This window comes from Alligator mississippiensis, chromosome 2 (assembly GCF_030867095.1).
Source record: "Alligator mississippiensis isolate rAllMis1 chromosome 2, rAllMis1, whole genome shotgun sequence".
Lineage (NCBI taxonomy): Eukaryota > Metazoa > Chordata > Crocodylia > Alligatoridae > Alligator > Alligator mississippiensis.
Window position 1 is genome coordinate 102,569,574 of NC_081825.1, and position 24,924 is coordinate 102,594,497.

At 42.1% G+C, this 24,924-nt stretch overlaps 1 protein-coding gene across 2 annotated transcripts in view; it reads right to left on the minus strand.

Moving 5' to 3' along the window:
- Positions 1-24,487, minus strand: part of GAB1 (GRB2 associated binding protein 1) — a 136,136-nt gene extending 111,649 nt beyond the window's left edge. Inside the window, exon 1 of one of the 2 annotated variants that reach the window (XM_014603533.3) lies at positions 23,769-24,487. In XM_014603533.3, coding sequence (XP_014459019.1) covers positions 23,769-23,840 — 72 coding nt within the window. In that variant the 5' untranslated portion in view covers positions 23,841-24,487. The remainder of the gene's footprint in view (positions 1-23,768) is intronic. The other variant, XM_014603535.3, reaches the window with a different exon arrangement.
- Between the last annotated feature and the right edge of the window lie 437 nt (positions 24,488-24,924).

The following is a 24,924-nucleotide window of genomic DNA, read 5'->3' on the forward strand; positions in this document are numbered from 1 at the left end:
AAAATTAAGAAGCAGATCTAGATTTATCTTACTTTATATAAAGAAACCAAACAGACAGAAAAATTCTCATGCCGTTAGCGGTTCTGAATTATCGGTTTAGGTAAAAAAAAGAATTACCTAAATCCCACTAAATTTAATTGATTTATTTGATGCTAAAATAAGAATTTAAAATCAGGACAATTTCCTCTACTAGTGAAAATGTTATGCTGACTGAATACTAGTTTCCTCTAAAATAGGACTTTTTGGTAAACTAATTTGCTCATAGTAATCACTGCAGCAAATATTTAATTAACAGATAGCAAAAACCTACCAGTAAGCACAGGAAGAAAGTAACAGACTTGGTAGGTCCATTTAAAAAAACAAAGGAAAGGAAAACTAGATGTTGTAAGATTAAAGAGCTCACTTGAAATAATTTTCAGCCAACACTTAAAATCTCTCTTAAACCATATAAAACAGTAATAAGGACTGTAACTTCTATTCAGTTGACTTAAGAGCATCAATTTTTATGTTATAGGAAGTGGCAGTGATAACATACTATGAACATATTTCCCACAATACGTTGAGAATTGTAATATCACCTTTGTGAGGTGTGTCTCATAAGCATATGGATTTGCTGTGCTATCGATGTGTCATGCTGTAAGAGCATTTTTTGCTAATGTTCTTTAAAATATTACAGTACACTTCCTTAGCTTTGCAGCCTTTCTTTAAAACACGCTCACCTAACAAGATGGGCAAGTTTGGATCATACCATACATAAACAAGCCTTAGAGCAAACATGTAGTAGGGCATGTTGGAACATTGGTTAAATTAGTTAAACCTCACTATGCCTGAGTAACCTCTTTATAACCGTTTTTACCACAAAGACTGCATCATAAGTTATGTTAAGACCTAATCAGGTACCAGCATCTTTTTCTGGGGTATCTTACTTAGACAGCTGTCACAGAACTGCTATAGCAATATATAGAGTTCTCAGATTTTCTGAATCCCTTTCAACTTTGTTTTATGCCTTGCTATGGCCTGGTTGTGGTATATAGATGGCCCTACTTTTGTTGGCCGCAGACTTGCTGCTGATGATGGCAGAAGTCAAGCAGTACAATTCAGTTTGAAGGGACCTCACAGGTCATGTAGACCTATCCCCTCCCAAGAGGCAGGTTTTATTTTATTGATCATTTTATCTGGATTGGCAACCTTTGCTATCCTGGATTGTGTTTACAGACATGTGGATCCTCTAACATGTATATTAAGGATGAAATTCAATTTTCCCTCGTGCATTTAAATGGCAGCATCTAGCCATGGAAGTGGCACTTACCATCAATGCCTGCCTGTATTCCCCTGCAGTGTGGACACAGAGATAACAGACCTATAAGTGTGCATGCCCAGTAGCTGCACAATGGCTGGGCAGGTATGCAGCTATATACTCACACCCATCCTAGACATGCACCTGCATCTAAGTCACGAAAACGTAACTGGCCAGAAACCCATAAATACTAAGTGTTAGACAACAGGGGAGGAAGAAGATATTCCTACATTTCAGTCCCAACAGCTGAGTAGGAAACCAAGGAACTGAATCCTCCCTAGCCCACAGAGAATTTGAACCTCTCCGATTTCTCTACACGGTACTCTAACCACCACACCAAAGGTCTGGCATTATCCAAATACCTCTCCAGCTGTGCTACCTTCCCTCCACTCCCACCACAGCCAAGAGAAGGAGACGTGTGAGGCCAGGAGGAAGAGAACAAGCTCAGCAAAATGGGTGCTGCCCTAGAAGGAAGCAGGTCTGGGATTTTAGCCCTGGTCCTTGCAATCACTTCTACAATGCACTATTCTCCATCTATGTTATGGCAATCTGAAGTTGGTGTATGTTCCCTCAAGGCAAGCGGTTTCCCTCCCAGGTGTTATCAAATTGTGGTATCTGGAGAATCTACTGGATTCAGTTATACTGAGCGTTAGGTTATCATCGATTGTGAGGAAACTGCTTCCAGCATCCCCCTTATCCATGTTTGGCTAGGATCTTGTGCCATGTCCTTTCAAACACTGATGTCCACAGCGCCATTACCCCCTCTTGACTAGATTACTGGCATGAACTCTCTTTGAGGCTTTATCTGAGGATAACCAGGAAGAAACTTTATAACTGATCGAGAATATGGCAACTGATATTAACAAGATTCCCCACAGGGACCAGATGGCTGCTTTGCGCCATGGCCTGTACTTGCTGGCCATTAACTTCCAGATACAATAAAAGTTGTTCTGTTTGACTTATAAAATGCATCTCCTTAGATTTTTAGCTATGGGAGAATCCACTTCTCTGTATGTTAGTGAGGTAATTGATATAACTACTAAAAAGTGTACTAAGTGCTTTCTAGGCAAAGAGGCAATCAAAGCCATGTTCAAAAATCTCAATATCTTTGAAAATATTATGCTTAGTCCCTGCCCTGAAAATTGTAAATACAGGGGGAATGATGAATAAATATTAAATGTACACACACAAAAGAGCTACAGCAATGAGAGGGAGTTGTCTTACGACATACAAGTATGAAATGTTACAACACTGCAATACCCCCGATCAACAACAGGGTCCCAATATCCTTCCTGAATAACTCTGGGCCTCTTCCCTCCAAAACCATTGTCACTTGACCCATAAGATAAATAAACAAAATGGATAAAACAACAAGCTAGCCAGTCGCTGGTATATGCCACCAAAAAGTCCTAATGAGGGGCTTAAAAGAGAAGGTGAGGCTTTGCAACCAGCTCAGAAAGTCATTCTATATTTAGGTGGCAGCATAAAGGGGAAAAAATTGCTGGAGCAGAGAAGGAAAACAGTAAGGTACACATTTGGATAAGTAGTCAGAAACATTATGAAAAGCCTTGAACATTACTGTAAGAAGATTAAAGTCAATGTAATGGAGAAGGAGGGCCCCAGTGATTTGATTCAAAGAGGAGATCTATGACATATTTAGCAGGACTGGTTAGACAGATAATCTTAGCAGCTGTATTTTATATTTACTGGAGAGGGGCAATGTGGGTCTCAGGAAGACCATCAAGGATGGTACAGTAATTAAGGAGGGAGATGACAACCCAAATGAAAAATATAGCAGTATCCAGAGAGGAAAAGACAGGTCTTAAAGGAAATTGTGAAAAGGCTACATGGCAAAATTCACACTGACTCTTCAAGAGAGGAATCTGGGGATTTGGGCCTGAGGAACAGGGAAGCTGTTTGGTCATGTAAGAAGGGCAGAGAAAAGAGACAGCAAAAAAGACTAAGGGAAAGACTACGATAAGTAATTTTGTTGGTAAAGCCTTTGTGACAGCAGGTCACAGATGACAACTCAGATGTGGAAAAGGCCAGGGTCAGGAACAGTGGCAGATTTGTTCTCCATCAGCAAAGAGATTGCAGCTGAAGTCATATAAGAAGATGAAGTCAGATAGATGTGGACTGGGGAGAGAAAGAAAGAGAAGGGGACAGATGGAGCCTAACAGAGAGTGTGTGAAACCCAAAAGGAAAGGGAGAAAATGTCAGAAGATGACCCATGGAAAGAGTAAATAAATGAGTAATCAAGGAAGTAAGAGAGGACAGTGGCACAAAATCCAAGGAATATCAATAATTTCACAGAAAAAAAGTCTAGGGGCAGGGGAGTGGGAAGGGAAAAGATGAAGCAGAGACAGAAATTTGCTAGGAAGCCACTGAGGACAATTACAACAGACTGAAAGGGGCAAAAATTAAGATGCTAAATCTGAGAGCCTTCAAATGAAAATGAGGGGCAAGCGACCAGCAGACAGCTTTCAGGGAAGGCCCCAAGTTCTCAAATCCCACCCCTACTGTTCCACTGCTCTGAGCAGATGACAGATCTGCAGACCTCCTGGGCACACTGCAAGGCCTGTTTATGTGTTTAGGCTTTTGCCTGAAGAATAAGGGAACAGGTTTGAGATTTTCTCTTTTAGGAGAGCAGTCAGATCCCTTTGTTGGCATGATGCTAACATATGCATTGCTTGGTAATTGTTTCTATTATCTTACACTCAACAAGAGAGTATTTTAATAAGAGCAAGTATGTTGCCTCTGGACTCTAAAGGGCGTTCTAATTTGAGTTTTAACAGGACATTGAAAGGTGTCATTTATCAGGAGGGAGCAATAAAAATTGCCTAATTTTAACAACAGGACTCAAGTTCTGAGCTACCCACCCTTTGTGCTTTTTACAATTTCCCCACAATGTCCTTAACACAGAAAAGCTACATAGCATGCCACACTAAAAGCAAGCTCTAGCAGTATTTAAAATAAAAAATAGCCCAAAGAAAATTCTGAATTATGCCTTTAAAGTCTTAAAAATGTGTTGGCTTAATCCTAAAACTGCAAGATGTGCCCTTGAACAAGTTTCTGAGTTTACCCTTCAAAAACAAGGGCCAGAGTCCTGCAATGATGAGATCTGCACACAAGTACTTTATTCTTGGAAGCCTACAAAAACACAGTCTATCTTTAAAGTTTTGAAGGTGGATAATTACAGGTCAGAAAGGTAAGAACATGTCTGGTGTTCCTTCACTATGTCCAAGTTTGTTTGGGGGTTTTTTGGCCTTATTCTTTTTTACTACCATTACAGTAGTTTTGGGATCAACTTAGAAAACAAATTCGGTTTAGGGATTTTCACTTCTTTCAGAAGAGCCAGGAACTTCATATGGGGTAAGTAACTTCTACCCTAAAACAGCTGTATTCTCTAGCTGGGTGACTGTTTCCCTCAAAAGATGCAAACGGGTATCTATCATTGTTATGCAAGAGGATTCAGAAATTAATATTATTTGTTCCACTGCTCCAGGCTGATTCTGACATGAGCCTACCATTTTGTTTAGTTGTAGAGACCTTATAGCCACATTTATGGGAACTTGTGACATCTCTATTTTTCTTTGTAGACTTTATGGCTCCACCACCTTGGCTATTTTTCTGATCTGTACCCATTCTTTGACCAACAAAGTTCGACAGTAAGTTTGGCCAGTAATTTTTAGACAGCTTTATAAAAACTATAAAAAGCTTAAATTAAATAGGGAACCAAAATTAGTACTTGAAATGGAAATCTTAAAATGATCTGACAGGGAGCTTATGGAGACACTACTTAGTTGCTAGCCTGAACCAATGACCCCTCTATATGGTTCTATTTTAATGCTGTTTATGATTCATTTAAAAAACAAAAAACTTTCTAAGAAAGGCAAGTTCTGTCATTCGTCTTACTAGATCATATAATATAATCACTGAAATTCCATGCAAGCTTGCTATAACTTAATAATTTCAATTTGAAACAGAAAATTAAATTTACATGCTAATGTGATATTTATTAACTAGAACTGATGAACTATTACCATGACACACTGTGGCACGATATTAGATAGCGTGAAAAAAAATTGATCAAACAAAGCATAATGACATCAATACCGTCTTTATTCTAGTTACAGAGCCTTCATAATAGAAACTAAAATTGAAAGGCACATGTAATAATACTATAATTAAAGGACTCAACCCATTCATTTTTGTTTCTGATTCAGCAAGAATCTCAACGTACAATTTAAGAAGGAGATGTAAGTAAGTAGTTTATGGATTCTTTAATAGGGTACTTATTTTAAAGCATTCTGTTTGTAACGTCATCTTTAGACAACTCAGGACTAAAGAGGACATCTTTAAGGACAAAAAATCTCTCTCATATTGCACTGGTTCCTTTGCACTGCCATTGTATTCAAAACCCAGTTGCTAGCCTTTTAAACTAGTATTTATAAGCACATCTAACTGGTCACTAGTGAGACTGGCAGCGATGAGACACAGGCAAGGACTTTAAAGTTCAAGTATTAGGAAAGGAAAGACTGCTAGCTCATAACTATTTGCAGACAGCCTCTAAAGTTGCTAACAGTTACAGGGACTGGCTTCCAGAGGTAAATGCAGCCTGGGATATTTGCTGGACAAAGTCCCACTTGATACTTTCCAGTCTCCTGACAGGATGAAAGCAAAGAGTATTCAAAAGTGAGTGGCTACTCAGGAATGGGCCGAGGAGGGCCTATTCCAAATTACTGGTTATATAATGAAAGCCCTGTACCCTTCCTATGAACCCAGTTTTGACTGCAAGGGTGAACATGCAACATCTCTCCCCTGTGCTGACCCATTGTTTATATGCCACCCTTTGTCATGTGCTGTTTACTGGCCTGTGTAGTCCTGACAATAAAGCACTATGTTAATTTAGAAGAAAAGCAAGGAACTGAATTGGCCATAGAAAAGTGTGTGTGTTAGTAATCTCACTAGCCAGTTGGGAGGCTTTATGTGCATGTATTTTTAAGAAGTAATTTCCACATTTTCATAGACAACCTTTCATAAAGCCAACTTCAACTTACAGAAAAAAGGGAAAGTTATACTCAGGCTAGGGACAGACAAACACCCAAAGTGCTCCAATTCTTTCTCAACAGATGGGCATCCCCTCCAATGCCCCACTCCCCCGATGTGGGGGGACGTGCAACCCCCCACTGCCCCACTCCAGTGCATTAGGGGCTGCGCTCCTCCCACCCCAACCACAGCAAGCCAAGAGATCAGAGACCCTGCACACCCATGATGGAACCATGAGATCCCGCATGCCCCAACTGCAATTGGGAAGCCGGAGGTGGAGGAGAAGCATGATGGGATTCCTGCTTTCCAGCCCTGGGGCTCAGAGATTTCCTGCAGAGCTCTCAGGCTCTGGAGATTGTTAAGGACAAACGAGCACAGTGGAAAGTACTCACTGGTCGCCTGCCCACTCTTCACTACATCCGTGTGTATGTGTGTGCATGTGTGTGTGCGCGCACGCACATGCGTCTCTTCCCTCCACCCCGGGGGGGGGGGGAGGGGGGAAGTATGCATTGGTTGCCTGCCCACTCTTCCCTCCATCCCGGTGTGCACGTGTGCGAGCAACCCCCCCCGTCACATTCTGTGGACTTCAGAAGTTGTATCTGCCCAGGGCCTCAGAAACAAAACAGCAGCACTTGTTTACTGCATGCAGAAAGATCTACAAGTTATTATTCAGGCACTGGACAGTGGCAGGAAGGGCTAAATTACCTAACCTTAGGTGGGAAAATGAACACAAAATATTTAAAATAAATAGGGAAAGGAGAAATGGACAAAACTGTACTCAGAGCGTTCACCAAGGTGGTTCTTGCTTATGCACAGGGCAAGGCTGACTGTCAAATCTGGTGACCTTCAGCATTTTTCCATGCTTTGCCCCTTCCCCACATGGTATGTGGCCAGGGACCTTCCCCTGGTGTACTGAGCAGGGTACATCTGTCCAGATGAATCCCACAGTTAGAAAAGGTGCATCATGGTGTTTCCTATCTTCTGCTTTTGCAAAAGTGCATACTTGTTGTATCCAATTTTCAACAAGAGAAGCCTCCTGCCTTCCCCCCTCTCCAACATCCTTTACCTAGTTTTGAGATTCAAAATATTCCAAAAACTATGCTCCTTCCTTTTGAGACCACTCTTTCTCCTTCTCCACATTAAAGCTAATGTTTACTTGGAGCACTCAACTTCAAGACCATAAGATCCACAATCACAGACTTTCACTGTCACAAAGGTATTGTCAAACAGGAAATGTATACTTTGGAGGTAAGGGGAGAGGAGGAGAGAAAGAATAGAAGGAAAGAGAAATTCATGAACAGAAATCCTTGACAATTTCCCTGCATTAAAGTCATAAAAGCAAAGGAATTCAGTGACACCTTTCACTATATTCAGTGTGTCAGGCTGTGATACTTCAATGTCCAGCACCTCAACCAACCTGAACAATGCTTTCTGCTTTCCTACATAGAGTCTGAAAGAAATGGAAAAACAGGCTAATTTACATTAACCTGTACCATTACACCATTTGATATATATTAAAAAGGCATCAATCTTCTATTCCACTTATGCTACTGCCACCCCTTTTTTGAAGGTAGATGCTGAAAGTTTACAAAAATGTATGATTCAAAGTGAATGGCTTCTGCCAGAGGAACTTTATTTCCAGCTCAGTTTCTAGATCATAAGAAAGATAGTCATCTCAGGGAAATAATAAATTAAAAAGCAGACAGTTATAATCATTATTATATGGGAGCTATAGGGCTAGAAAAATCCACTCAGTGACAAAAAAGACACACATTTCTGGAAAAAATGTAAAAAACAAAAAAAACCTGGATTTTTTCATGCACAGAACAGATTTCCATATCTGAGGGCAGTGATCTCAAACAGATCCACTAAATCCAGCAACTTTTACTTTACCAGGTAATAACAGAGTGAAATTAAAAACATAAAATACAATACAACCTCATTATAAACAAACCCCACTTTTGCAAATCCAAACAACAGAAACCTTTTTCCCCCCCATTATTATGATGCAGTAATGTATTAGGTACCTTGCGGTAGTGACCCCAGTAAAGGAAATACCCTTTTTAATGAGCTCTTCTCTCAGTCCCCTGAGGGTTCATTATAATGAAGCTGTACTGTAATTTTTTTAAGTGATTTCACAGCAATGACACTGACAAAAATTCTGTTGATTTCACTCTTCTGCTATTATCCAGCAACAGTAGCCACAGTGGATACTTACAGGAACATTTCCCATAAACCCCTCCACCACTCAGTCCCACTCTCCTCCTAAAAAATAAAGGAGGTGGGAGCCTGCTGAGAAGCAAATAAACATACACACGTGCCCCTGCAGTAGCTGGAGAACGGTAATGTACCAGAGACTTAAATGCCTAAGAGCTAGGCTCCGGAGTAGAAAATGAAGAGGTAGAGACACCTTATTTTCCTTTCTAGGACCCAAAGAAGAGGGGTAGGGATGCTTCAGACAACAGTCAAAGAGAGATGGGTACAAAAGACACGGTCCATGAGCAAAGTCCAGGAACAGCACACTGGAAGGTACCGCATTGCTATCTGTCCTATAGTAGCTGTTGAAAGCAGCAAGGCTTCTCACCAGGGTGTTACTAAATGCTTTTCCTCATCCTTTCTCCTACCCTCTCTTCCTCACACAGGGTGCAATTAATGCAAATGCAATGCAATTAATGAGAAGCAATAAACTCCGGAGAAGTTTGAGCTAGAGTAAACTACTCCTGGGCGCAGCATCTACATGTGCACCCAGGACAGCAGCAACTGGAGCTGGGGTGGATCAGTTTATACCAGGGCCCTGCTCTGCCCTGGGCTCTGGGCAGTAGCATCAAAAGGGCTGGCTGGGGCATGAGGGTGTTGAAAGTGCAAAGCTGTATAACTAGGTGGCAGGCAGGAGTCTGGCCCCCTGCTGGCTGAGCTGACCAGGAGCAATTTACACTCGTGGTCAGCATCTACACATATGTTTAATTACAGTTATTTATTCTCCCATAAGGTAGTACTTTCCCCGGTGGTGTTAATTTACTGCAGCCTAATACCTCCACATGTGTAGATGGTGATGCTTTACTCCATCTAATATTTGTCTCTGGCCCATAAGCACATGGTAAAGTTTTTCAAGCTTTGCTTAAACAGAATACTATTTCATTAAAATAATTCCAGGAGCAAATTCCAGTATTCTGGACGGAGATTATTAAAATTAAACTGGCCAATTGGAAGACTTAACTTGTTTTATGGATTAGAGTCAGACATGACTATACCCTAGTACAGCAGTGTCATCACACAATATTCTCTAAAATTATACATTGTGGTCCTTCCTTTTCTCAAAAATTAAGGAGTCCTTATGCTGCTCTCACTTGTAAAATGTAATTGTTTGATAATTCAGTCACAATTCTTGTAAATTCTGGGAATCCTTCTGATCTCAGAGCATTAAAAACTATACCAGTTAAGTAAACCAGCCATGTTAGAAGAGGGCACAAAACATATTGGAAAGCAGCTGGCGAATCACTGGGGTACAGAGATGCACACGCACTCTGGTCCAGAGTTATTTGCCCAGAGACATTATCCCGACTAGGATCAGGGAAAAATATCCCCAATTTACACTGATTTAATAAGCTGTCATGTGGATGCTCCACACACACACACACACACACACACACACACACACACACACACACACACCCCCCCAGAACAGGGAATCCTAGCATAATCTATTCCTGTAGACCAGTGGTTCTCAATCAGGTGACCTGGCACTCAGGGGTGCACAGAGATCCTTTCAAAGATGCCACACAACGGTAGTACTATTAGATGTACAAATATGATTCACAAGATAAACTCAGAGGTCACGTCCACACAAGTGTGGATGTTTGGCTCCCCGGGGGCAACCAGCAGTGGGATACCTTGTGCCACTGCTAGTTGTCTCCAGGGAATGCCTGTGCCACATGCCCTCTAGTGCGCAACAGTTTATCCTGGGTAGGGGAGGCTGGGGCTAACACTTGGCTGGTGTCAGCAGCCTTACCTGGGACCCTGGGGACCTTCTGGGGCTGCAGCAGCAGCAATCCTGATGCTCAGAGCCTGGCTGGCAGCCAGAACGTGGCTTCAGCTGGCCAGGCTTCATTTTGAGCAGCGCGTGCTGCCCCCGTGTGCACCGCTACACTTTCTTTTTTTTTTTGCGCAGGGTTTTTTTTTTGACCCCAAGATATAATATACATAAAACTGCAGGATAAATTGCTACCATTTTGTTATTTAAATTCAAATTAAACAAACACCACTTTTAGGAACATAAGAACTGCCAGACTGGATTATACCTAGGGTCCTCCTAATCCAGGATCCTGTCTCTGATACAGCTTCATAGGCATTAAAATAAACCCAGGCTAACCAGAATGTTTTAAGCATGAAATTGTAAATACCTCAACTTTTTCCATGTATTTATCATAATCTCTTTGTCCATATAAATGTTGAATTCTTCTTTGACTCCTACTAAATCTTGATTTCACTGTCTTCATGAGATAGCAAACTCTACAGCCTAATTATCTCTTTTGCGAAAGACAGCTTGGACTGCTTTTCAATTTTACAGATTGTCCTCTTTTTATTCTGTGACTAGGTGGACAGAAGTTTACAATCCACCTTACCAATTCCATTTATCCTACACACTTTTACCAGGTGCTGTTTTATTCATCTACTTTCCAAAATAAACAATCCTAGTCTTTCCAATCTCTCTTCAGAGGTGTTTCCCCCCCCCCCCCATGAGCTTGATCAATAACATCCATCCCTGAACAGCGTCTTACTCTGAAATAAGTCTTTGAAATGTGTACAACAAATGAAAATGAACTATTAGTTTCTAGGCAGACAAGGTTCCTTGGGTGAATCTGATATCTTTTATTAGACCAACCCAAATGGTTGGAGAATAGTTATTAAGCAAGCTTTCAGGTTCAAAAACCCTTCGTCAGGCTAAGGAAGTTTCAGCAATTGGTGCGTGCTCTTCCTGGATGTACATACAGTATTTCTATATTATACTCAGTCCCATATTTTATACATTCTAGCAGTCTGAACTTTTGACCACAGCTAGAATTTAACACCTATATGACTCAGCACTAAATCAAGAAGAGCCTTTGCTGCATGTGCTCTAAAATTAGCTGTTCCAACAAGTGATCATTTAAAGTATGAAGGAATCACTCGCTTCTTTACACTTTGTCCGACTTAAAAATCTGCATGCCAATCCAAACATTCTAAAGGCACAGAAGAAACAGGCATTAAATTTTAATAGCAACTTTCATCTTGTACGGTAAATGAGTCAGTGATGCAATTTCTTTCAGCAGACAATATAAAAGATGAAGGCCACTGTTTAAAGTTTTATGCACAGTTAAGACATACCTTCAAAAATCTGAAAGTTAAAAATCTTTTCTGCTCATTCCACATTCAGTGGTATCCGCTCATTTAATCATTAACCCAGCCGAAAAACAACACACAAAGTCACAACATGTCAGAGATTCGTTTGTGAGTGGCAATTGTAATTGAATAACTTCCTGCATTCTTATCTCATCCCCAAAAACCACGCACAGGAATTCTTACTGTCAGTAATAAACTCTTACATGAAGCCAATTTAAAAAAAAAAAAAAATGCTAGGCAATATACAGGGATAGATCTCAGACTTTGAATTGTGTGGCGATAGAAAAAAAGAATAAAAGTTGGTAAACTAGTTCCATTCTAGCTGCACCAAACGTATTTCCTTGAGTCACTGAGACCCACTGCATTCCATTAGGGGTGGAGACAATTTTACCCTCAAGGAAGGCAGGCAGCTATTCCACCATCGCCCTGCCCGGAGGGCTGTGTTTGGAGGTGGGTGTGGAGAGGTAGCTTTAGCTTGTGACAATAGCTGTCTTCACTGACATAAGGGTCTGCTGTTGGCTGCTTTCATAAAGCAAGATAACTGACCTGCAATAGTTACCCCTCTGTAAAATCCTACTGGAGACAATGTACGAGGAAACAAGGTCACTTTTTTACCCCCAAGTAGCTAAGCAAGTTCAATACTATACCACTCCCTCCAACAGCTGACCACACAGAAAAAAAATCACACTGCTCTGTCTCCAGTGAATTTTATAGCAGGATAGCTGTGTGTTAGCTACCTGCTATAAAACACACCTTTTTAAGCAGTGAAGACAAAGAGTCCACAGAAGGCCCATCAGGAAAATGTGCTGAAGAGAAGTGCACTGACTTCCTAAACCATTTTCATTTCTGACCAAACACAGTAGTTGAACCCAGATTTCCAGACCTGAAAAGGCTCACTTATCATACTATTTAGGAGAAGTACTGTGATCTCCTCATTACTATGCCATTTTTGTTTTATATAACCATTTACATTATAATGTACATGTATTTCTATGGGCTGCATGGATGGCTAATTCTATGGAACTATAATTCACACTATAATGCCCAAATTGTAGCTGGACACAACTGACATTAAAATAAATGGTTATTCCAGTAGCTCCTGGTGAACTGACCACTAATTTTCATATATTCAGAGAAGTTACCTTCACCTGGCACGAGTTGAGGCAGTAAAAAGAAAAACATGCCCTACCAACTGTTAAGAGGTGTTGGTTAGGGAATGATACTTATGTTAAGTCTTCACGATGCAATTAGATGCATTCTTTCATATATTAACATCTATCAAATCTCACTGAATACATATTCAGACAGGATCATTAGGGGACTTCATGGTTAATTCAATCATATGGATTCAGTTGAAAATTAGTCCACTGTTTTAGCCACATACAGTTATGCTGCATCATATTAAATTATTCCTTACCTAAAAATATTCTGAGGTACTCCAAAAAGATTTCCAAAGCTAATCAAGATAACAAAAAACTAGTCATCATTTGAAGAAGTGTAAAAAACAGCTGTGAAAGTCAGATAATATTATACTAGAAGCCAAAAAATTTACAACCAGAGGAGCACACTGAGCAATACTGACCCAGTTAGCTCTGTCTGCAATCATGATCAAACTGTACACTGAAGGAAACAAATAATCCAAAAGTTTTGTGGGGGAAAAAAAAGGAACTGCAGTAATCCAGCCAGGAATTAATAAAAAAAAGCCTGAATTAAGAATGAATCAGCATAAGCAATTATGGATGAATCAGCGTCCTCCTGAGACACCACTGTTTGTGTTTTGCTTGGCTGAAGGATGACAGACAATTTTTTTTCCTACAGAAAATGCTATCTTAGAAATAAAAGCTTGTACATTTTAGCAGTTAGATTCCCACTGAAAGTCCTTAATCAAGCCAAAAAACTCTTCTATAATAATAATTTTCAACTGTATATATACACACATGCACTTTGATAATCTTTTCTCTTCCTGTCCAATCTCCCTCTGTGCCAGTCTTGATTAAGTAACCTGCATGGAATAAAGTAATTCACTCTTAACAAAGCCCTACAATCAGACTGTGATAGACTACATTGCTTCTCTTTAACAATTAGAAGGCTATTCATGGTATTAAACAGGCTCAAAGGGCCAATTTTTTAAAAGAAAATTGCTTGATTTCTTTAACACTCCACCAACCTTTTACATTACTAGGAATGAAAAGTTTAGAGGAAAAATATTTCGCTTTGTTTTTAAGTGCGTTTGCTGTCTACACTTGACTGCAATTTTGTGTAGTCTGTTCCATTGCTTTCCCTGCCTTGACAGTATTGCACACAACAGAGAAGGAAAACTACATTAAACAAGAATATGTGATAGCAAAACTAAAAGAAATACAAGCTGTCTAGCAAAAGCAAAGGACAGCTGTAGTACATGAAATTGCTTGCCTTTTTTTAGATGACTACATTTGAACTATACTGTGTTCCTTTAATCTGTACCACTGGCTTTTCTCAAAGCAAAAACAGTGAGAGAGAAAGAGAGACATGTTATGGGGCTAGGCTGAGGAAGAGACTATATTTCACTCTAATCATCAGAGCAAAGAAATGACTGCAAAGAAATACTTTAAAGGCACCATCAAAGCTAGAAAACAAAGCAAAATGTGTCCAAGCAACCACTCCAATATATAAATTTTAATTAGAAAGAGTACATTGTAAACAACTTGCTGGCTTCTTTTAGCAGAAGGCTAACAAATGAAGCAGAAAAAAACCTAAGGTAAAAAAAAAAGGATCATACCCCTTCTCTGATAGTCTGCTAGCTATCTGATGAAATAACATTACTGGCTATTGATGCAATCTGGCTGTCTAGGAGCAGTAAGCATTCCAGAGGACTCAAAATTGCAGCTCACTTTGATAATCAAGGGCTGCATAATACAGAACAATATAAGGCTTTATCCAGTCCTCCAAACCATTTTTCTCTTACAGTTAAGTCAGCTGCTTCCTTCACTCATGTCCTGGAAAACACAGGTGATAAGGTTCTCTTACAATTGACAAAAAAGGAATGAAAAACAAGACGTCTGCACATAACCAAAATTTCACAATCTCATCTGATTATACATGTAAATATGACATTTAGTGATATTCATTAATATTCAAAGAATCTGGCTAGGGACTCTGGCTTACTGGCTGGTGAATTTTTGCCACCGGCATAGGTCACGAATGGAATCCATATTTCTAAATATCTATCCCTCTTTTGTCTCTTTTCTATTAATCCAGCTAAAGAAAATTCCACTCTCTCAGATGAAGCCTCGCCAACATTCTTATAAGCTGTTTATTAGCACCAATGATAGTAACAAATATATTAGCTGAAACTGCCTTCACTTCTTTACAATATAAGAAATAAAGCATATTTAGGTTACATCTAGTCAATATGCCTATATTACATTTTTGGGTCATATGTATTCTCTTATACATTGTAGACCTAAAATTAATTTTAACTTTACTTACTAAAACCCTCACCCACCCTCTCCCTGAACCCTACTTACCAGTATTTAGCCAATCCAATTTCTCTCCCATTTGGCTCTCCAAACATCCCTTACTGTTATACCCCTTGTCCTTTTTCCAAAATATGGGCATTCACCCTAACCCTCAAATGGAAAGTGATGTTTAACCCCACTATCCCTACCTAAGATGTTAACGCCTTCCTGGAAGGTCCCCAGGGGAGTCATGGTACTGTAATATAATTTGTCAGATACTGTTTTCTGAAGGGAGTCGCATAAAGCCCTATTTCAGGCATTTCTTCCAGTCTCTTCCCATGTTACATTATATTTATACCCATCCTCTACCCCCCATAATCTCTTCTAATGGCTCAACACCTATGGTGAACAGGATGGGAGACTTAATGTTCACGTAGTCCTACACGGAAGAAAAGCTGCTGTTCAGTATCTCAGAGTGTGGAGACACGTTAACAACTGAACTGTTCCCAAATGTCATGGGTTAACTGGTTCACAACTGCTGAAGGCCAGAAGTATCTACAAGTACAGTGCTCTAGCATTTCAGGAAGAAGTCACCTTTTAGGCACTGAAGTGCTGTGGTTCCAACATGATGGGGTGAGAGTGAGCAACCAGCCTAGGCAAGCACCAGGGACTGTGCCTTGCAGCAGGCAAAAGGCAGGAACTGTGTTTGCACTCACAGTCTGCAGGTCCTAGGAAGTGGGCTACCTGTGGCTGGAAGCATTTTCACTTTTCTTCTTTCCCTTTCCTCCTAAACACAAGGTCAGTAAAGTTCACTAGCCTGCACTTGACCAAACTACAAACACCCTTCTTCAAGCACAGGGATAGCGATACACTCTCCCTGTGCCTGAAGAAAGGTATTTGTACCCAAAAGCTTGCAAAGAACAATTTTTCCAACTATGTAGTTGGGCTAATAAAAGATATCACATTTACCCAAAGAACCTTGTCTGCCTATGTCCTCAGACCAACACAGCTACAACCAACAACCCTGAACCACAAATCTGTATTTATAATTTGCAGTGGGAGGAAAGTTTGGACTTATATTTCTGGACTTCCAGAGGCTGGCAGAAACTTGATGGAGAACCATGGTCACATAGGGAATGAGAACATGGCTGGCCATTAGTAAGATGGCTTTTATTGAGCAATCAGTGCAAGGGAGCTATTTGATTTTTTTTAAAGTTCTAACAAAAGAGGAAAAACAGGGGCAGTTCTGGCCATATTCCAGAGTGGCCAGTTTCAGCAGTGGGGGCTTGAGGTGCAAGGCAGTGTGGGATGCCTGGAGGACCAACCTGGCCCATGTCACATAATGCTTGGTCTCCACACTCAGCATGTACCCAGTTCACAGTGAACTAGTTCAAAGGCTATCTGATTTCCCAGGAGGCCTCAAGTCACTTTAACCAGCTTATATGCCTGTCAATTCCAGGTTTAAACTACATTTAAACCAATCTAAGCATTACAGGTGTCAATCTCTAGAAAGAGGAGAGCCAGGGGCACTAACCACTGCTAGGTTCTAAGTGACCTAGTAGTCTCTCATGATCAGCTGTATAATACATTTCCAACAGACCTAGCAAAAAGGAGGGTGGCAACTTCTCCTCTTAAAAGGAGATGCCAGACCATCAAAGAAGCAGCCAGTGCCATGTCCCAGTCTAAAGTCTGATGAGTGGTCTCATGTTGAAAGAGGGCAGAGGGTTTGAAGAAATCTCTTCTTCCCAACCACATTGCCAAAGAATGGAAAGTTAATGGTTACTGATGGATATCTAAGACCACAGTCTCTCCCCTATACTACCTCACTAGCTTGAACACAGGTAGCAATCTAGACACAGCAGCACAAAACTTACTGTTGGCTGCAAAATGCATCCAAATTGCTGGGTAAATAAAAGGAATATAATCCTATGCTGAGCTCCATGATAGATGCCTACCAGTATAGCAGTGACTGCAGAGAAGGCATAACCTCAGTCCTTTACTTTATGTCAGCATTTTGAAACCAGCAGCTACAACTTTAACTAGGATCATGAGTCTCACAATAACCCAGACTTGTTCTAAGGGAGCCCAAAAACTATGGGGACCACTACCTTTTGTGACACTGTATCTTCACTTCGTGCACAAAACAATATTAACTCTGTTTTTATGAACAAAGGGGATAAGGAACAAGTTATGTTTACCCGTGCTTTCAAGTGCAAAGTTTGGGGTCCATCTAGTTTACACGTTCTTCAGGAGTATCAAAATGCAGCAGGCTGACTTCCCTAAAGCACACAGAGAAAGGGGAGGGAATGAATACATATTGTGCCGATTCTAGCTGAAACATGAAAACGAGAATATTTGCTAAATTGCATAAGTACTAGTGCTTTGCCATATAAGAAGAACAATAAATCTGTAATATTTACTGAAGAAAGACAAGCATAGAGTCATACACTGATTAAATTAAGCAGCAATTAACACGGTCTACCACCTGATGACCTCTGCCATACCCAGATGCAACTTAGCATGGTAAGTCAGCATTAGCCTCAGTTTAAAAATGTATTTATTTGTTTTTGTCACTTTGTATCACAATGTTAAGTAACTGCAATTTATTTTTGTTTAAAAAACAGGTCAACCAAAAAATAAAAAGTGAAATACACATCTGGGAGAACAATCACAGTTCATCTACTCAACTGCTATAGCTTGTTGGTCCCATGTTGCCTTCATTTTCGATCCCCAGTTATTTTTTTGAAACCCTCTTTTTAACTTAAGTTTAACATAGGAAGAAACTAAGAAAAGGCAAAGATGTTTGTACAGATTACTGCCATTTTTTAAGTTAAATTAAGGCTCTAAGATAGAGAAGGAAAACATTTTTAGATATATTTCTCTAAAGTCTTGGAAGAAGCATCTAAAGTGTAGCAAAATATATGAAGGGAGGTTTATTTGAAGAGCTCTAGGTAACAGCCACTTCCCACAACCTACATCATCAAAAGCATGATAAACAACATAAAAAGCCTACCTTCAGAAACCAGTCATCTCCTACAGAGATGTATGTTCATGTTTATATAGAAAACATGAATATTTAAACAAACAAACATTTCTTTTTTCTATCCTGACAGTTCCCAGCTGAAGTCTGCCCAGAATCTATAAATACCGATTTGTGGTTCAGGGTTGTTGGCTGTAGACGCGTTAGTCTAAGGACATAGGCAGACAATTCTTTGGGTAAATGTGATATCTTTTATTAAACCAACTAAAATAGTTGGAAAATTTGTGGTTTGCAAGCTTTTGGATACCAACACCCTTCTTCAGGCACAGGGAGAGTGTGCCTCTCTCCCTGTACCTGAAGAATGGTGCTGGTATCCGAAAGCTTGCAAAGCACAATTTTTCCAACTATTTAGTTGGTCTAATAAAAGATATCACCTTTACCCAAAGATTTGTGGTTCATGCATTCAGAGCACACATTCATTCTGTAGACTAAATTTCATAGGAAAAATTACAGGCTGTACTGTAAAGCCCTACAGTAAAGAGACAAGTTAGCTTCCAAGTTGCACTGTATTAATGATGTTCAACCTACGTACTCAATATCTAGAAGAGCGTAGGTAGGATCAAGTCCAAAATATCAAGGCATCTCACAGGATTACTAGACTATGCTTATTCATTTTGAGGTATTTGACATCACTGACTTTAATACCACCATGATATCCTTAAAGTTTATTGTGATCTTGCACTAATTTTACACAGGTATAAGTCAACTGATGCTAGTGGACTTGCTCAAAATTTGTGGTGCTGCAAGATCATGACAGTTCTTCACAACTAATAGATGCTTTGCAAAAAGGTTCTCTCAGCCACTTCACTTTGTACCTCATCACAATTATTCTGATGAAGAAAGGCTTCTTTGATCTATTTCTGAGCATCAAAATACTATTTAAGACATATAATTAATACTGATGAAACAGAGTTACCTGAGGAGTAACTTCTGACTATGTTACTAAAATAGTCCACTTCTACTGCTTTCAATACCTAGAGTATCTAAGAATGGAATCCACAGCACTAATAGATCGTGAATAAGATAATTTTTAATCACAGGCCTGAGCTGCCTAAAATACATATTTTAACATGTAATACTGCAATATGTTTTGAGTTGTGAAATTTAACTATTTAAAAATATTTTCAGGATTGTCCTATGTTGCCTAGACTTCTCCTTGCTACATATATAGTGCAATTCATGACCAACAGCACTCAAAAAGTGCTTACTACTCTTCTACTATAAATTATTTGGTCTTCCTGGCAAAACTTTCATGCACTACAAAACAAGCATTTCACACAAACTAGGCTGTTTTACAAAAACAAAAACAAGGCTGGATTGCTATTTCTGACTTTAAAACAAACAACTCCATGTGATAAAACAGTCCGTGTGATACTTACAATTTTTATTTTTTGTTATTATGTACCAGAAGTACCAAATACTGTACTTTATGATGCACCCACTGGAGAACCATCTATGCACAAAGCAAGTGTTGAAAAATACAAGACAAGGATGCAATTTTCAGCAGATATAATGCAGGAGTTGTCACACAACCCTAAATTTAGGAGCAATGAAAAGTAAAATTGAATATTTTGCCATTAGACTAATAAAAAACATAGTAGTGATGAGTTCTGCTAAGGACTCATAGCTGTCCTTCTCACTCCCTGCCAAGATTCCCTTCCCAAAGCAGAAAGGACTGCATCTGCTACTTGGTTAACATACGGATTGTAAAAATCCTCTATGCTATGCTTCTCCCACAAAGATCATCTGATGTTTGAACTGGCAAAGGCAGAGCAGAACTGCAACATGGCAATAAATGATCCAAGCAGTTATTTTTAGTATATTTTTAAGACAGATTGGATACTTCTTTGTGTTTTAAAAATGGAGAACATGAAGCAGAGAAGCATGAAGTGAATGACAGAAGGTACAGTCAAACTGTAAAACTTTTACCAAAATAAGGAAGACTAGATGAAACAAGAAAGTGGCACAAAGGCAAACAGAAAAAAAGGCTCAGTTTTGAGTCCATCTGAAACCAGGAGTTAATTCTACACACCTTCCTCCTGATAACCCAGGGGTGGGCAAAGTCTGGCCCATGGGCCAGATTCAGCCCACAACAGATGCCATTTCCCAGGACCCTCTGCCTGTATCGCGGCAGCAGCGCAGGGCTGGGGTTTCCATGGAGATCAGCCCAAGCAGCACTGGCAGGGCACGTGGCTGGGCGAGGAGCTGCTTCGGGGCTGGGATTTTGCAGCAGTGACAGCCTGGTCTGGAGCCGGGGCAGAGCCATAGTACTCCCTGCCTGGGCTATGCATGCAGTGGATCTTGGATCTGGCCCAGCTCTGGACCACATGGTCACCATTGCAAAATCCTAGCCCCAGCTCCCCACCAAGCCACACACTCTGCCAGCACTGCTTGGGCTGGTCTCCATGGAAACCTTGGCCCCGTGCTGTCACGGCCCCAACCCTCCTGGGGCCTCCATGGAAACCAGTTGCAGGGCCGCAGGCAGGGGCTGCTGGGAAATGGAGTTGGGCTGCAGCCCGGATGTGCCATTTTGCCCACCCCTGCGATAACCTGTGCAGAGTACAGACCCAATTTTCCCCCTTCTCTTGCTTCCTCCACACCCTTTAACCCACCAAACCCTTCACAGAGCTGAAGCAGATGACTCAAGAGGGATTCTTCCATGTTTTCAACACAGATCCTCCTGAATAAGCAATCACAATCTCTGTCATGCTGCTGAAAGTAACCAATGCCGTCAACTAAACCGCTTGCAATACCAGCCTGAGTGAACTCACTGCAATTACTGGTAAACACGCTAACTCCACACAAACATGCATAAAAAAAACCCAAGGAAACCGTTCTGCCTCTTAAAGGGAAAAGGTATGCATGTGCTTCTTTAAGAAATACATCCAAACAACAGTGATTTTCCATTCCCAAAATGCTTGCTTCTTATTATAGCTTCACATGGCTTGTAATTTGACTTCAATACTGTGTCAAACAGTTTACAAAATGAAAATCCCCATGGAACAGATGCTTGTCCCCTAGTTTCGAAGTGTTCTTCTTCATTCTCCTTCAGCACTGAAACTGGATTTAGCCATCATTTCAGGCTTCCTAGCTCCCTTCCCAGATGGATTGGGGCAAATCCAGGATCCTCGAATGCATTAACTAATCGAGCATGAAGTTACAGTTTTCCATATATGTGTACAAAGCACGTGCTGCAAAAAGTACTTTCCACTGAAAATATATTCCCTTCTTGTGAGACCCTTCTGCGACGTCACCAGTACAAAACTCAGCTTTATATAACTCCTTTCTTACAGTATTATAGAAGTGTGATACTGATAATACAGAGCATAGGCCAATGTATCAATAGCGTGCCGAGTAGAAACTCCCTGCTCACACCTTCACTGTTTTGGATCCTGACCACTGATCAAGAAATCAAGGTTACCTTCATGTTCCTCTTTGAAATGAACAACAATCTTCAGTCTATTACTTGCCAAACATCATTCCCTCTAGACATCGCCTTCCCTTCCCAGTGTAGTGTCAGCAAGTAACAGTCTGCAGCTATGAGTAGGATTTAAACTCATGACCTTTTGCCTTCAGTGCAAAGTGGTAGCAAATGAGTCACTCGGGCACGAATGTATATTTGCTTGTACCCCCCATTCTCATCCTGGTATGATACATCCGCAAAAGGCAGATTTTCACTTTCAACACAAAGGCATTAAAGAAACACTGCGGTGGAATACAGAAGTTATCTTAGCGCCACATAAAGAGTATAAAAATGCCTTCTTTTCAGTCACTTTATTTAAAAGCAAAAACAGTTACATCAACCTGAATTTTAAGAAGCGATCTGGAATTTGCATTAACTCTGAAAGTCTGATTTATGATTTGTAGTGCCAAAGGAAGTTATAGCACTCCTACTTGATATCACCTAACAGAGATCTTCCTGGAGAGCAGCATTAAGATGTCTGTCTCACAGATCTACTGACAGTCCCACTGACTGGAGTCCAGAGTGTATATATGCTGACGTATATCATACTTTAAATAGCTAAATAAATATTAGTTGGCCACTGGAGCTTTCTTGTATTGGAACATTATTTTTTTTATTAAAGTTGGTTATGTAGACACCTTTGCCTTCAGAAAAAGCTAAACAACATGGACACATCTAATACTACTGGAGGGGTTAACTGTGATTTATAGTTTTGAACTTTTTACTGTTGAAAGCACCTTCCATCAAGGAACAGCAGAGCTGTGTATATCTTACAATTCCGGACTCCAGAGGTCAGCTAAGTCAAACCTAAAACTTTAGCTCACTTGATGCGTCATCACCAATGTTATGCTACACATTTACCAATAATGAAGGAACCCTAAAAGTGGCTGTAGAGGAAGACATGGATATCTGTCCAGCCCACGTCCAATTCAGCAGGAGAGGTACAGCAATCGATCTCTCATTTAAACACCACTAGAGCAAATGAGATTTCTGACATTCACTTCAAAGTGAACAGAAGTGGGGCCTTTAGTGCCTTTGATTTTCAAAAGAAAGAAGAGTTCCATTTGTGACATTTAACAACTCAATAATAGCAACACAACGCTGCTTTTCCCTTTTTCCCCTCTCACTAAAGTGGTCACAGAACGCCAATAAATAATACTACCATCTGAAGTGGTTCATCTGCCTCTGTAAGACTAGCACCTCAGCAAAAACTATTCTCTGCTGGAGCGATACCTAAAATGGCCAATTTAAACAAACAAACAAACCCCAAAACATCTTGCATCAATTACACAGATACCAGGAAAGTCACTTTGGTGCCATGGGAAAGGACCTCAGCAAAGAGGAGTTCTGGCACCCTCCATCCCTCCTACGTGACTTGACAGCGTCTCAGAGAGCGCTGAAGAGCTCCCAGAGCACAAGAGCTGAGCCGTTCCTGCGTCCAGAGATCTGCGCTCTCAGTCAACAAGCCCCATTTTCATGCCACTTTCACATCACCCTTGCTGCCACCTGGTAAAATATGTACCTCTGAGCAAGAGCAAAGGGCTGGGGGGTGAAAGTGGGAAACCCCTCTTGCCCAGTAGCTTTTTCCTTCCCGATTTGGAAGCTCCCCGGGCCTGAACAGCACCAAGCAAGGAGGGAGCGGGCGTCTCAGATGTCTGGAGGAAAGATCATGGAATCCTGTTGCAGCAACTTGAGCGATTCTCTTGCTGGGAAAAGAACTTGGGATTTCTGACACCGGCGAAGAGGGAAATGATCATCCTCCTGCCCATTCCCCTTGCCTCTGAGCTGCTGGGGTGGGGGCAGGGCTGACAATTTAAAATACAGATATAGATGATATAGATATCAAAGTGGAACTACAAGGGAGCTGGGGGTAGGGGAGGAGGCCTGGAAGGGGCAGGAACCGCAGAGCCAGGATCTGCAGCACCAGAGGCACGAGCCCCTGAGCTGCATGCCTGGCGATGGGGGAAAGGAAAGTTGTTGGGTGTCAGTGGCAGCGATCCCCCCGTGCCCCAGCAGCAGAGAAGCCGAGGGAGGAGGAGGATCGGGGGGAAGAAGGGCCAGGGCTGGGAGGGGAAGGAGAAGCGGAGCGGCGAGAGCACTCACGTAGCGTTTCAACTTCTTCTCCGGCGGGGACTTTCGGAGCCAGCCCGAGCAAACCACCTCCCCGCCGCTCATGGCTCCGGCGACTTCCCGCAGGGGAGCGAGTCCTCCTCGTCCAACAGCAGCAGCAGCAGCGCGGCCGAGCCGAGCCGGGCCGGACCGCGACAACCCCAGGCTCCGGCCTCCTGGCGCGGGAGAAAGGGCACGGGAGTGAGGCGGGGGGCGTGTGCGCCTCGCACACAAACAAACAGCCCAAGCTGGGAGGGGGGCGGGGGGGAGAGGCGGCAGCCGGCCCGAGCCGCCAGGCGCTGCCCCCTCCCCGCCGGCTCACGCAAACATCAGGCAGGCGGAGCGCGGCCGCCGCCCCGCCCGGGCCCGGCAACTTCCAACTCCTGCGTCCCAGGCAGCAGCGCTGGGAAGGGGTGGTGAGGAGGCTTTCCCTGCCCTCCCTCTGCCGCCGGCTTGGCAAATCTCAGCGCGGCTGCAGCCGCCAGCGCCGCTCCTTCCCCTTCCTCCGACAGCGGGAGGAGGGGAGCGGGCGGCAGGGGTGTCCCCTGGCCTCCACCTCCCGCCGGCGCTGGCAGGGCGGAGCGCGCCGAAGTTGGCAGATCGCCGCCGGGGCTGCGCCAGCCAGAGTTCGACAGATCGAACTTTGCGCTCGCCGGAGTTCGACGGATCGAACGCTGAGACTTTAACGGGGCGCCAGAGTGGGGGGGATCCCAGGCTCGGAGTCCCGTGCAGGGGCGGGGGGGTCGCTCCTTCTTAGCCAATGCGGGAGGGACCTGCGCTATGCAAATGCCCTGCCCCGCCAGCCCCCATCGGCCCCGGCCGCTGTCAATTCCCCGCACTGTCCCCACCCCTTACCCCTCTCCCTCTTCCCCAGCGATGGCCTCTGTGGCTCACACTCTCCGGCCAAACCGGAGGAGCCCGAGACTTGCTCTGAAACTCAGCCCAGAGCTTTTCCAAACAAGGTCAAGGAGGGGAGGGGAGGGGAAAGGGCTTGGAGAGGGATCCTGGGATCTGTAGTTCGCAGGACGGTGCGTTGTAGGGCTGCTCTACGGACGGGCTGGCTCAGGAGAACTACAGGGGTAGGTGCCCCACCGAAGGGAGGTGAAGTTGAAAGAGGCCTGAGAGACGGAGAGAGAAACCCAGGCAAGAG